The 13,925-nt window shown below is 35.8% G+C and overlaps 1 protein-coding gene across 2 annotated transcripts in view; it reads right to left on the bottom strand.

The window, feature by feature from the left end:
• Positions 1–5,065: 5,065 nt before the first annotated feature.
• Positions 5,066–13,925, bottom strand: part of LOC136881637 (myogenesis-regulating glycosidase) — a 297,181-nt gene continuing 288,321 nt past the window's right edge. For both annotated transcript variants that reach the window (XM_067154167.2, XM_067154166.2), the window contains exons 6-7: positions 8,960–10,585; positions 5,066–6,085 (exon numbers count right to left, since the gene is read on the bottom strand). In XM_067154167.2, coding sequence (XP_067010268.2) covers positions 5,762–6,085; positions 8,960–10,585 — 1,950 coding nt within the window. In that variant the 3' untranslated portion in view covers positions 5,066–5,761. The remainder of the gene's footprint in view (positions 6,086–8,959; positions 10,586–13,925) is intronic.

Below are 13,925 nucleotides of genomic sequence, written 5' to 3' on the forward strand. Positions count from 1 at the left end.
TGCGAAATTAATAACTGGTTCAAGAGAAGGCAATTCGGTTTTAGGAAAGGTTATTCCACTGAAGCTCAACTTGTAGGATTCCAGCAAGATATAGCAGATATTTTGGATTCTGGAGGTCAAATGGACTGTATCGCAATTGACCTGTCCAAAGCATTTGATAGGGTGGATCATGAGAGACTACTAGAAAAAATTAGTGCAATTGGACTAGACAAAAGAGTGACTGAATGGGTTGCTACGGTATATTTCTATAAAATATATCTCAGAGAATTAGAGTAGGCGAAGCTTTATCTGACTTTGCAATAATTAAGAGGGGAATTCTTCAAGGCAGTATTATTGGACCTTTATGTTTTCTTATATTTATAAATGATATGAGTAAAGGAGTGGAATCAGAGATAAGGCTTTATGCAGATGATGTTATTCTGTATAGAGTAATAAATAAGTTACAAGATTGTGAGCAACTGCAACATGACCTCGATAATGTTGTGAGATGGACAGTAGGCAATGGTATGATGATAAACAGGGTTAGAAATCAGGTTGTCAGTTTCACAAATAGGAAAAGTCCTCTCAGTTTAAATTACTGCATTGATGGGGTGAAAGTTTCTTTTGGGGATCATTGTAAGTATCTGGGTGTTAATATAAGGAAAGATCTTCATTTGGGTAATCACATTAATGGAATTGTAAATAAAGAATACAGATCTCTGCACAAGGTTATGAGGGTGTTTAGGGGTTGTAGCAAGGATGTTTTAAAGAGAGGGCTTATAAGTCTCTGGTAAGACCCCAACTAGAGTATGGTTCCAGTGTATGGGACCCTCACCAGTATTACTTGATTCAAGAACTGGAAAAAATCCAAAGAAAAGCAGCTCGATTTGTTCTGGGTGATTTCCGACAAAAGAGTTGCGTTACAAAAATGCTGCAAAGTTTGGGCTGGGAAGAACTGGGAGAAAGGAGTCGAGCTGCTCGACTGAGTGGTATATTCCAAGCTGTCAGCGGAGAAATGGCGTTGAAGGACATTAGTAGACAAATAAGTTTGAGTGGTGTCTTTAAAAGTAGGAAAGATCACAATATGAAGATAAAGTTGGAATACAAGAGGACAAATTGGGGCAAATATTAATTTATAGGAAGGGGAGTTAGGGATTGGAATAACTTACCAAGGGAGATGTTCAATAAATTTCCAATGTCATTGTAATCATTTAAGAAAAGGCTAGGAAAACAACAGATTGATTGATTGATTGATTGATTGATTGATTGATTGATTGATTGATTGATTGATTGATTGATTGATTGATTGATCGATTGATCGATTGATTGATTGATATGGGCAACACGGCAAAGCTTTAAAATGTTTGTTGTTAATACAGTGAAATAGTCATCATCAGGAGTGGAAAACCTACGTCGAGTTGTCAACAGGACTAAGAGAGAGAGAGAATATGGAACAAAGCTGTTAGAGAACAGCTTGGGGTGTCATCTGTAGTAGATGATATTGACAAGAAGTCACTTGATTTGTTTGTTTGCCAGATCTGCATGGATAATGAGAGGAAATCTAAGCAAGGGAGCCAGAAGAGATCTCCACAGGGATCATGTGGTCAGTGATATTGCTAAGTAATGAGAAGAAGACCCAAATGAACCAAGGCATCTGGCACAGGACAAAACGGATTATCGAAGATGGTTGGAGGGCCCAAACGCCCAAGTCAGCGGTGAAGAAGAAGAAGAAGAAGAAGAAGAAGAAGAAGAAGAGTTCTAAGCTTCTATATACTTGTATCTGCAAATTAATTCAATCAAATTCAAAAAAGAAATTATTAATAACAGTTCATCAAACATACATAACACTTTTAAAAGTAAACACTTATTTAACGCTGTGGCTTCCTTACTAAAGCTTTTTTTTTTTTTTTTTTTTACATGTGCAACTGGCTGCTGCATGTGAGTCAGATTGGGATTTGAGGTGATATCGATTTAGCCGGCTTAATATGGAACAACGCAGTTTAGATGGTATTTGATAATCTATTTGAACAGAAGATTTCATTACACTCATTATTGTTCACACCTACAGGTGAACCAAACATGCACAAAATGTCGCTGTCTAGTTTGTTAAGTATTGGAAAAGTGTTATGTGGAAAATCTTCATAAAAGAGACCTAAACTGTTGTGATGGTCATATGTTATCCTTCAGTTCAAGGTCTCACTGGAGTTCTGTGAATCCACTTTGCATTTATATAGCAACATCTTTGGAGGAAACTGAAGGAAATTAGGTACAATTTTTTTTTTTTTTTTTTTTTAAGTTTTGTTCTGCACTTTCCTATCATTTGGAAATGAGACTCAAATTCCTTCATTAAAGACTGAAAAATGCATATGTACTTTTCCACATTTTCACTGATAATGAAATTTACATGTACAAATACATTTTACAAATGTCCTGTTTCCCATCCTTACAGTTGACTAATCCACACACACTCTCAACTTTAACTTAAATTCATTGACATAATCCAAGAGAGAGGTAAACAATCTTTCACTTTCCTGAAGCTGAAGCTGCAGATTTAACATGTTTAAATGTTTGGTTAACTCTGTTAAAAATGCCAAATCGTTCAACCAATTTGGGTCGGAAAGTTGAGGGACATTATGTTGCTTTGCTTTAGTAAATAAAGCTATCTCCTCATGCAATGTAAAAGAAAACACTTCAGGAGTCTCCCACAGCTCACTTTATTTAAAGTACAGAAATTTTCCTTGTGTATCAAGCAGTGTATTGGAGGACACTGGAGATCATTATAGACTTTTATTAGATGTCCATAAAATCTGATATTCTTTCCTGTCATTGACTGCACTCCATCTATTGCAGGTGACATGAGCGTGTTGTATGGCAACAAAATCACATCAAAGTATCAGTGTAGTCCTGTGTTCGCGTCCTTCATTGGGACAAATAAAAAGAAAAACAGAGCTTATGGGAAAACATTGTCTGACAAAAATGCAGCCTACTAAGGCATATACTGTGGCAAGGAGGGATCTTACCAAGTATATTAGAGGGTGATGATGCTTGTTGTTTAAAGGGGCCTAACATCTAGGTCATCAGCCCGCATATTAGAGGGAAGACACAAAGGAAGGAATAGCAGAGGAAGGCCAAGATATCCAAAAAAAAATTTTAAAAGATGTTGGCTGTATGAGGTACCAAAACATGAAACAACTTGCTCATGACAGAAATGCATACAGGACCTTTGCTCCAGCTGCTGCAAACCACAACCTTCAAGATGATCAGGATATTGATGATGATTTACAGCACAGAGAATAACATTTCTTCTAGAGTGTAATCTCCCTAGTTATTTTTCAATGTCTATACATTGTCTAGCTGTGGCAGAAACAGACAATGAGCTGTTACTCTCATCAGTTGTCTGAAGAAGATTTGAGGTACCAGAAAATGTTGACAACGATTTATGAGCCAACTAAACCATACTTTTAAGTAACTTTTTTGAAGAACTGGATGATCTACTGTATGATCAATCTTACATAAAAAGGGCTTTGAGGCTCCTCCTCATTGTATTGTATGTATTTCTGGCAACTTACATCTATTCATTTTCATTATTTCATGTAATTAAGGCATTTTTGAACATCTTGCAATTGTTTATCACAGTGATGGCTCATGGAGTTTGATATAGGAGGGTCACGGTATGGTTCAAATACAGACATGGATGATACCTATATTTACACACAAAGTATAAACATTAGAAGATAATATATCATAATACACGCAGGCTTACCTTAATACTTATGACAGGTCCACCTTTCTTTCTTTAACTGTAACAAATCTCTTGATCATAGCCAATGTGTTTTCACCTTTCAGTTGCCAATGCACTCTTAAGGAATGTCTTTATTCCAAATGTAGAGAAACACCTTGTTTTTCCTCCACAGTAGTCATTGGTATGGTTACAGTATTATTTTCAATAAGAGCACATTTGGAAATACAAGTAGCTTTCTTTTTTCCAGAAAACTACCTGCTACCCTTCTCAGTTACAGTTTGCTTGTGACTGAGGCTCTTTCATTACAGAAGGCCTCTTCTCCAAGAAACATAGCCAACGTCAACATTTGGAGACCATGTACTTTAAACATCTGCTCCATCTGGGGGTTGTGACCAGGAGCTCATATATACAATCTTACACTCTATCCACAAGCCATATTTTTTGGTTTAGAAGTGCTAATCACCTTCCTTATGAGCTTGAAACCTGTGTAAAATATATTGAGAAGTAACAATTAAATTTACCCTATCCTTGGCTTTAAATTAAATTAGTCATAATTTTAAGAGCCTTTCTACTTATAGCAGTCCTCTGAGTCATGTAACACTATATGCAGGAATTCATCCAAACTCTTTGTTTTTCAGATATCTGTGCAAACGGTTTCTTCAAAACGGATACTCTAATTTATAGAGGTTGAAGCTAAATAATTAAGCAGATTGAAACTCACACTTGACTATGCACAGATAATCTTCAAATTAGATATTCTGCATGTGTATAGTCAGGAGTTTACAGTAACTTACTTTAACTGAATTAAATATTTAATAAACTATATAAATAAGAAAGTAACACTAATAATATGTGGAATGGTAACATGGTGAATTGTATGGCCTTTTATAGTAGTGAGTGAACAGAAAGCATGTTGTCCATGTGTGCTTGGATCCAGTCCAACTACGATGTCAGGTAAGGCCACAGACAAAAATTTGGGAATCCCAAGCTTCATAGAAGCTGTAAGTCTGAGCTAAGCAGCTGCTGAAACTGCATATGTATAGCAGTGTGCTAAGAAAGCTATGGGTAATAATAGACTAAATATTCCTTTCCACAATGAGTATTCATTTACGATTTGTACATGCATTCTGAATCGATTCTTGCTGTAAGGATCTTTCTTCTTTTCAAGAAAATTTCCCTGATGATCAAGCTCCAAGTTGTAATGCAGTTAGCAAATTAGTTTTAAAATTTGGGTGAATGGAAAATGTTTGAGATAACAAGCAAAGACAACATTTCTTGGTAAACAGGAACTTCTTATGGCTCTGTACGAACAACCAGAAATAATTGGAAAATGAAGAAAAGCAGTTTCAACATCTGACACAGACGAGTATATCGTTGTTCCACCTGCAAAAACCGTTATGTGATAATATCGTGGGAGAAATACTGACCTGCAGCATACATATATCATAAGAGTGAGAATTCTTTGAAGTTATTCACATAGTATTAAACCTCAGCTGACAAAACCTTACCAGGCAAAGTTCTAAGCTGAAATATGTCATGTAGCAGTTTTTGCAGGTATATATAACTTTTAAGCAATCCCTTTTTATTTTGTATTTTTACTTGTATAAGCCAGTGACTCTTATATTGAAGTTACAGTCTGGCACAGCAGGACTCTTGTTGCCATTTGGTCCCAAGTACAGGCTGTGTGATCCATGCAGCCCTCACCACGTGCATGGGAAACTCACAGACTGTTCACCTTGAAGATTTTGTCAATTCTATAGACATGGTATCGGTTCAGATAACACTACACACAGCAATCCGACTAAATTGTTCCCCATTTGTTTAATGTCTGTTGGATTGTTGATTTCAGTTAATAAATTTAACACTCTTCTCTTTTACAATTAGGTGAAAATTATCCACACTACCATAAATTTTCACTTTAAGGTATCATTATTGATCATGTACAAATGATTCTGACGTGGAAGCAGTTTAAAGTGAGGAACAATTTTACTTCGTTGTCTTTAGTTTCGTATCACTACAATGAATCTCCATTAATTACACTTAAAACCTCGTGTTGTCAGGCATTCTTACAAAATAAGCAATTTTATCTAGAGGAACCATGTGATGGTGTAGCCAGCGACTTCCTTTCCTTAAATTACCGTCTATTCCATCCTTCCACACTCCTGCTGGCAGGTACACCTCCCTCATTGTTGCGTTATTCGTCAAGATAGGGGCCACAATCAGTTCATCTCCCACAAGAAATTCATCAACTACTGAGTGGCAAATTGGATCTGCATGGTCAAGCATCCACAGTGGTCTTATTAGTGGTAATCCCTCATCAAGATCTCCAAGAGCTTCAATGTACTTTTTTACAATAGGGTTGACCTGAAAACAAGACAAATTATATCAAATGACCATCAAAGATAGAATACAGGTGGGGACAGATGATGAACGGACAGTTCCAATAGATTTTTGTGACCATGTCATGTGATGTAATTGTGAACTAACTTGTCTGTAAATCCAAAATAATTGGTCAGTTATTGAAAATTTCTCAATTCCCCAGCTAACTCATTCTGGTTGCCAGTGTTTCAATGCAGTCTGCTAATTTGGGGTCATCAGTCGGTAACTAGCACACCTACCAAGATGCAGGGCTAATGTGTGTAGTGGAGGCTCAGGCAGTGCCAATGCACTGTGAGAGACTTGGTCTCTTTTACAAAATTTGATGCCTGCTAGGCCATCAAATGATACAGATTTCCAATGGTCCCTTATTGGAAATTTATAATTACATTGGAATTATGAATTTACTCATCCAGAACATTTAAAGTTCCCTATGGGGATCAAAATCTATATCGTCTTACTTGTCTGGTTAACTACTAGCAATACCAGTCAACTGCACTTATGCAGACCATGTGATTCCATGTGGTTATATTTGCTGAAGTTAAAGTCTGAGAAGAGTAAATAGAGAGATGGGCAATCTGCCTAGTCAATACTGTGTATTAAAATTTATTTACATTTCACACTTTAGAAGTAGATGTTTTGAGAAATATATTAATTCTCTTCTTCAGCTATATAGGTTAAAATTCATATATTACATTAAGACCTAATGAAACAGCGGGGGCCCCCCACTAAGAAAACTAAAACTGTAACATATACAACATAACATATTAAAAACTAATAAATAATGGTATGGAAGTAAAGTCCATCTTGTCTTCTCCATATAAACATGTCTTTGCAAAAAAAGAATGTTGAGCACTGTTGCAATATGACGTCAAATGTGACCTCCTTAATCCAATACTCCCTTATCAAAATCAAATTGGATCATATTAAAAATAATATAGAGTGGTATTTAAATGTTGTCAAATAAATTATTATGCTGCCAGATTGAGATGAACCTTACATAGTCTGTAAGAAGGAAAGAAAAAAATAGTGAATGTATTACGCGAGTATAATGTAAACAGAATAAGAGTACAGCACGTAAAGATGATTAAAACTTACCAATATTATAGAACAAGTGGATATGCAAATTAACTAGCAACACAACTTCTGATTACTTACATGATTCCTTTTCTTGTTGCAGAAATACAACAATATAAACTCCATAACAACTTTTAACCATGATCGTCGACTTACATCCCTTTCAATCATACCTATTTAAATCTGTAATTTCAACGTATGGTCACCGACGTCAACAAGAGCTATTTATTCAACAGCACTCGCCGAGGTCAAATGACAAGAAGCATTTAAATATCATGAAGACCAATATTATCCTGTTACAAGTTCAATTATCAAATCGACGAGATTTTTGAACCTTTATAGACTCTTATCCTTAAGGGATATAAAACTTTTTCACCAGACATCATTGCAAAGAAATCTTCAATTTAGTTCTTAAGATTGAATTTCATGTCTTTCTAAGATGTTAGACATGCTACTTGTTTTAAGTATCGTATTTTAGAACAACTCATTCTACCACACTTTTAATGTATCTCTCTTACTAAAACCAAGTTATTAAGGCATGTCACCAAAAATTCTGTATTTTATGATACCCTAGTAGAGTAAGTTTGAGTTTGTGAAATAGTGATTTAACGGTTCTTGAGTCAATGTTTACAAACCTTACCATTCTTCGAGATTCAGATTTGGTTGATCCTGTCATAAGTCCAATTATCAAATCGAAGAGATCTTTGAATCTTTATAGACTTTTATCCTTAAAGGATATAAAACTTTTTTTACCAGATCTCATTACAAAGAAATTTTTAAATTTAGTTCTTAAGATTGAATTTTACCTTTCAAAGATGTTAAACATGCTACTTGTTTTAAGTATTTTAGAATAACTCATTCTACCACAGTTTTAATGTACATCTCCTACTAAGCCCATGTTATTAAGGCATGTCACCAAAGAGTATGTATTTTATGATATTCTAATGGAGTAAGTTTAAGTTTGTGAAAAAATGTTTTCAATATTTCTTGATTCATTGTTTACGATCATAACCATTCTTCGAGATTCAGAAACATGTCCCACAAATAAGTTGTCTATTAATGATGATATTTTAAATGTGACAACATTATAATGTATTGAACAGGTGGATTACAATAAAAACTTTGTTATTGCAAAAAAAACATAGTACTGTTCGTTAAAAGGGAAAATGTGCAGTTTTTCATTTGATCGAGTATTTCATATGATAACATATCTTGCCATATTTATGTAAAATAAGCATAATGACTTGATGTATGTACTAAGGAAGTGTAAAAAAGGTGATGTATAAGATGTATTATTTATCCCATATTGAAATAAGCAGCAAAAATCTGGACACTGATACGATGATAGAAGAGTTGAAGAGTTCAGTCCAGGCCAGTAAGATGAAATTTTTAAGATAAGAAAGACAAGAAAGGGCAGAGTAAAAAATGAGGATATCAGGAAGGAAATCAGACAGGAAAAGCTGTCTGACAAAATGAAGAGAAATAAACCAAGATGTTTAGGACATGTCAAAAGATCTGAAGAGGGATGGACACTAAAGCAGATGATAGAGGCTAAGACTGAAGGAAGGAGAACAAGAAAGAGATCCTGACTAAGGGTGGTTGGACTCGATTAAGAACAACATAATAAGGAGTGGTTGAAAAACAAGAATGGCAGTTGGAGAGGGGGAGTTGGAAATGTGTCATTAACGTCCCAACCTGGCTGAGTTGAAAAGGGGAATGATGATGATGATGATGATGATGGTGGTGGTGGAGAAGAAATGTAAAAACTAATCTACAACTACTTACTGTTTTTACACGCAGATTTGTTAGAACTTTTGCCATTTCCACAACTTTCTCATCTCCATATTTGTTAGGCAGGTATTTGAAGCTCATCACTGGAAGAAAAGTTGCCAACTGCATCCATCGCATGTAGAGTTCTTTCTCAGGTAGCATCAAGAGTGTCTGTGAGTCTGTTGCATTATCACTTTCCTGTAGTTGGGTCAGTAGATAATCTCCACCAACAGGTCCTGGCATTACAAGTGGGTATCCAATTACACCATATGTAAGCACTGTAGGTATTATAGCTCTCAAAGACTCCCATGATGAAGGATATGGAGGAAGAGAGACGAATACTGGACCCTTAGGTCTTGTAATAGCACCTGACATACCTACCACATCAACTTGCTGCCTAATACTTTCAGTAAAGATAGCTTTATATTGATCAGGATTAGTAAGGTGGCTTTTGAATCTATAATAATATGGCATGTCGTATGCAGAACCTACATCAACATAAAATGCATCTATTTTATATTTTTCAACCAATGACTGAAGTTTGGTTTGCAGCCATGGTACTGTGCGTGTATTTGTAAGGTCGAGCACTCCAGCACTTTGCACATTCTTATATCGAGTTAGTGTCGGGATATTGTGTTCGGTTGCTCTCTGCGTCACAAGAAAACCCTCTTTCACTGTTTCTCGAAAGTTAACTGATTCAGTACTCACAAAAGGTTGAAGAGTAAAGATTATTCGGAAACCACGACGCTGCATTACATTAATAGTCGTGTCCATAGTTGGGAAACGAGTTGAATCTACCAAGAAATCTCCTATATCAGCTTGCCAGTATTCATTGAGCAAAACATGACCTTGTCTAAAAAAACCTAAAGCAATGACTTCTTCTGTATAATTGGAAATAAGTATTTCAGTTAGTTCCTCACTTGTTGGTGGTGTGATGTGCCAAACCGGTTCTGTCATTATTGTGTGGATCACTTCTCTCTCATCTTCTGTCAAATTATACAATGGATTCCTAAACAAGTAGGAGTGAAGTGAAGTCATGTTGGATGATGTGCACATGGAGTAATTCAGTTGTGGAAGGGGTCTATGACGATAAACATAAGCAAAATTATCATACTTTGCTTGAAGGCAAAATTTTTTTGTATTTTCAGCATTAACAGAAACATACAGAGGTGTGTTTGGATCGATGAATATGGTTACTCCATTTGAATTCACAAAGTAGCCATTCAACACATTACCCCATTGGTGGATTCTGGTGTCACCTGTTACGAATGGTGCCATTTTCACCTGCCCTTGTTCTACTGGCCACTTCATGCCCTGGGTTTGTCCACCACCATACCAGTGACCATGTCCTGACCAATCATAACAGTCTGTGGGAAATAATCCCTCTGATAAACTTTGCCATGTTATCCTGTAACAACGACTGCTGCCTATTTGTTTATAATGTATGTAGAGTCTGGACTTATGCATCCACTCCATACACACTGATCCATCATTAAGTTCATCTTTTTGAAGGCATCGAAATGCTGTATCCTGACCAAGACCTGTTCCAAGATGGCCAAAAATTATTGCATGGCCATGATTATTGAAGACTTTAACTATTCTGTCGTTGTTGTTGAATCGTATACGATCGAAATACGCTCGCTGGAAGAGAAATACATTTATATTAGAAAGCTTTCAAATAAAATAGTTTTTCAAGTATTACAAAAATAATACTAACAAAGCCTACTTCCATAAATCTAGAACAGGTATACGACAGAGTACAAGGAGAAAAGAGGATGGTCATAATGAGGGATTAGGTGATAAGTGTTAGTTATTAGAGGCTAATAAAGCATTTATGTAAACAATTGAGACACAGTTAGAATAGATGGCAAAATGAGTTCTTGGTTCAAAGTAGTTACAGGGGTTAAACAAGGCTGTAATCTTTCATCTTTATTATTTATAATTTGCATGGATTATTTACTTAAAGGAATAAACTGGCAGGGGTTATACATAGATAGGTAGATAGATTGATTTATTTATCATCAACATGTTATTTACCCAATTATAGATGATTCAATTAAACATTATATACAACAAATACACCTTAAATAAACAGAAATGAATCTCCTAAAATAAATACCATGATAAACTAAATCTAGAGACATTTATATGTACATATTTATAACAGCTTAAATAAATAACAATGAATCTCCAAAAATAATTACCATAGTTAAAATAAATCTAAATACATTTATAAATAAATGCTGGTATTTACATATTTATACAGAGAGGAGCTTACATTCTTGAGGTTGTTAGGGCATGTCTTATTTTAGAGGGTGGTACGTGAGAAAGGTCCACAGATTCACCCACTTTATTCAGCGATTTTTGTGCGCTCGGCAGCCATGAGCTTGCCCGAGCCACAGTTCTCATTTTAGGCAGATGGAAAATATACCTTTGCCTAGTATTACAGCAAGGAATATGTAATGGAATAAACTCCAACAATGTTGAGCAATCTACTCTATTCATCAAACATTTACAAAGAAAGAGGGCATTGACTTATGTGTGGTGCGAGTGCAATGTCCTCAAACTCATAATCTTGCAAGACGACTCATAATTGGACGAAGAGAGAGAAAGACCCAAACCTTTATAGCTGATCCATTTCATGAACCTTATTTGGAGTCTTTCCAAGTTTTTATTAAATACTGCTGAGAAGGTAGCCACACCTCTTAACAGAATTCTAACGATGGCTTGATTAGAGTGCAAAACAAAGTTATCAAAGTTCTAGAAGAAACAAATTTGGTGCAGTTTCTTTTCAGAAAGCCAAGTAATTTAAACCCTTTCCTAGAAATTTTGTCTAAATGTTTCTCAAAAGAAAGACTGTAACAGTTTGAAAGTGTCACAGCAAGATCATTTATTTCATTCACACAAGCTATTTGAAAATTGTATAAATGATAAGGTTAATTTATTGGTTCTGACTTACATGAATAATTATATTATATTTTAAAATTTTCAAATCAAATAGCAACTTTTCACACCAGTTACTAAGGGGATTTAAGTCAGACTGTAGTAACTTACATTCCACCTCAATATTCACCACCCTAAAGTTCTTCAGATTGTCAGCATAGAGAAGGCAATTACTATGTTGTATAAATGTTGTTATACCATTTATGAATATGACAAAAAGAGAGAGTACCCAATAATGAGCTTTGAGGGATTCAGTTGGATGGAAATGTACTCAGCAACTTTGCCTATGCCAACTGCTTGGACTGAATAGGAACCTGTGATAAAAAGCCTGAAATCTAATATCTCAAGACCTTGAAAATAGATGCAGCGAGTATGATATAAAAATTAGCATTTCTAAGACAAAGTTATGTTAATTGGAAAGAAACTTAAGAGGACTGAATGTAAAGGTACTCGTCCACGATGCAACAAAACTTGCATGCCACTTTTGTGTTGCGCAAGAAAAATGGCAGGCACTGTTTACACACAGCACGCAAGTTTGCCTTTTTTCTTATTGCGCAACACGAAAACTTGCGCGCCCAAGGAAATGTTGCACCGAGTGTTTACACCACGCTATTTAAGTGGCGCAAGTTTTCTCGCATGCAACTTTCCTAGTCAGCTGTTCTAGCAGATGTGAGTATTGATAGTAGCAAGCATGTCTTCTGGTGAGGTGTTATCGGCGGCATGCTTATCGCTGATTTTATTATGGCGACGAAAATAAAGACGAGAAAGAGCGAAACGGAAATGTTGGATGAGGAAACAGATTTTAGGTCGTGAACATTGTGGTGTTGTTAATAACGTGCTACAGAAATTGTACATGGGAGACCAAGTCTTCTGCAAGAAAATCCTGCGAAAGTCAGCGACTGATTTTGAATATCTGCTGAGAAGAGCAGCGCCGTTGATACAAAAGAAAGACACGCTAATGAGAAAATGAATATCACCAACGGAATGCCTTGTGTTGACATTGAGATATTTAGCAACAGGTAAGCCGATTTTTTAAAAATATGGATTTTCACATAAGGAATCATTTCTTTTAGCTTATTGTAATTTCCTACATTTTGCTTTGTTACAGGTGACAGTTATCAGTCATTGATACCGACATGCTCCATTTCACGTGTAATATCTGTAGTTTGTGATGCTATTTACATCGTGATGAACGCTCTCTGCCGTTCTTGTTTATTTCTGTAGTCCGTTGCCTCAACCTTCCATAAACATTCTTGTGTTTCAACTAAATATATCAGCTTTCTCGTCATCTCCCTCGTTCATTTCGTGTTCTGAGACATTGTAACCTGTAAATGAACTTACGTAAATTATGCAATTATTACTAAGATGTGTATCTATTTTCAGGCATGTTATATTTCATTTACAATAAAGGATATACAGATACGTACTTACGTTAATTTATTCCCGAGTGTGAACCTCTCAAACATCAGTATAATGTCACAGCAGAGGGCCACGTGAGAAAGTTGCGCCACAAAAATGATCTAAACTTTTCACGCCACTTTCAGATGGCGCAACTTTCTCTCTTCTGCTGTGTACACGATGCCACTTTTGACTTTGCACGCAACTTGAAAGTTGCACAGAATTCGAGTGGCGCGTGCAACTTTTCGAATTGCGTGACTGTTTACACGAAGCCACTCAACTTTTCTTGCTCAAATCGAAGTTGCATGCCATTTTAGTTGCATCGTGGACGAGTAGCTTAAGGTAGTAATATGATCCTAGAAAGGATGAATCATATCAAGTACTTAGGATGCATATTCTTCTAGGATGGTAATATAGTAAGTGAAATTGAATCAAGCTGTAACAGAGCTAACGCCATTACTCATAGTTGCAATCATTGGAATTTTATAAGAAGGAAGTGAACTCCTGAATGAAATTTTTACATAAACTTCTCTACAGATGGACTTTGCCATATGGGAGTGAAAGTTGGGTGAGCTAAACATATCTTATTCAGAAGTTAGAAGTAACAAATATGAAAACATTGAGAATAATTACTGCACAA

The sequence above is a fragment of the Anabrus simplex genome, chromosome 1, assembly GCF_040414725.1.
Source record: "Anabrus simplex isolate iqAnaSimp1 chromosome 1, ASM4041472v1, whole genome shotgun sequence".
NCBI lineage: Eukaryota > Metazoa > Arthropoda > Insecta > Orthoptera > Tettigoniidae > Anabrus > Anabrus simplex.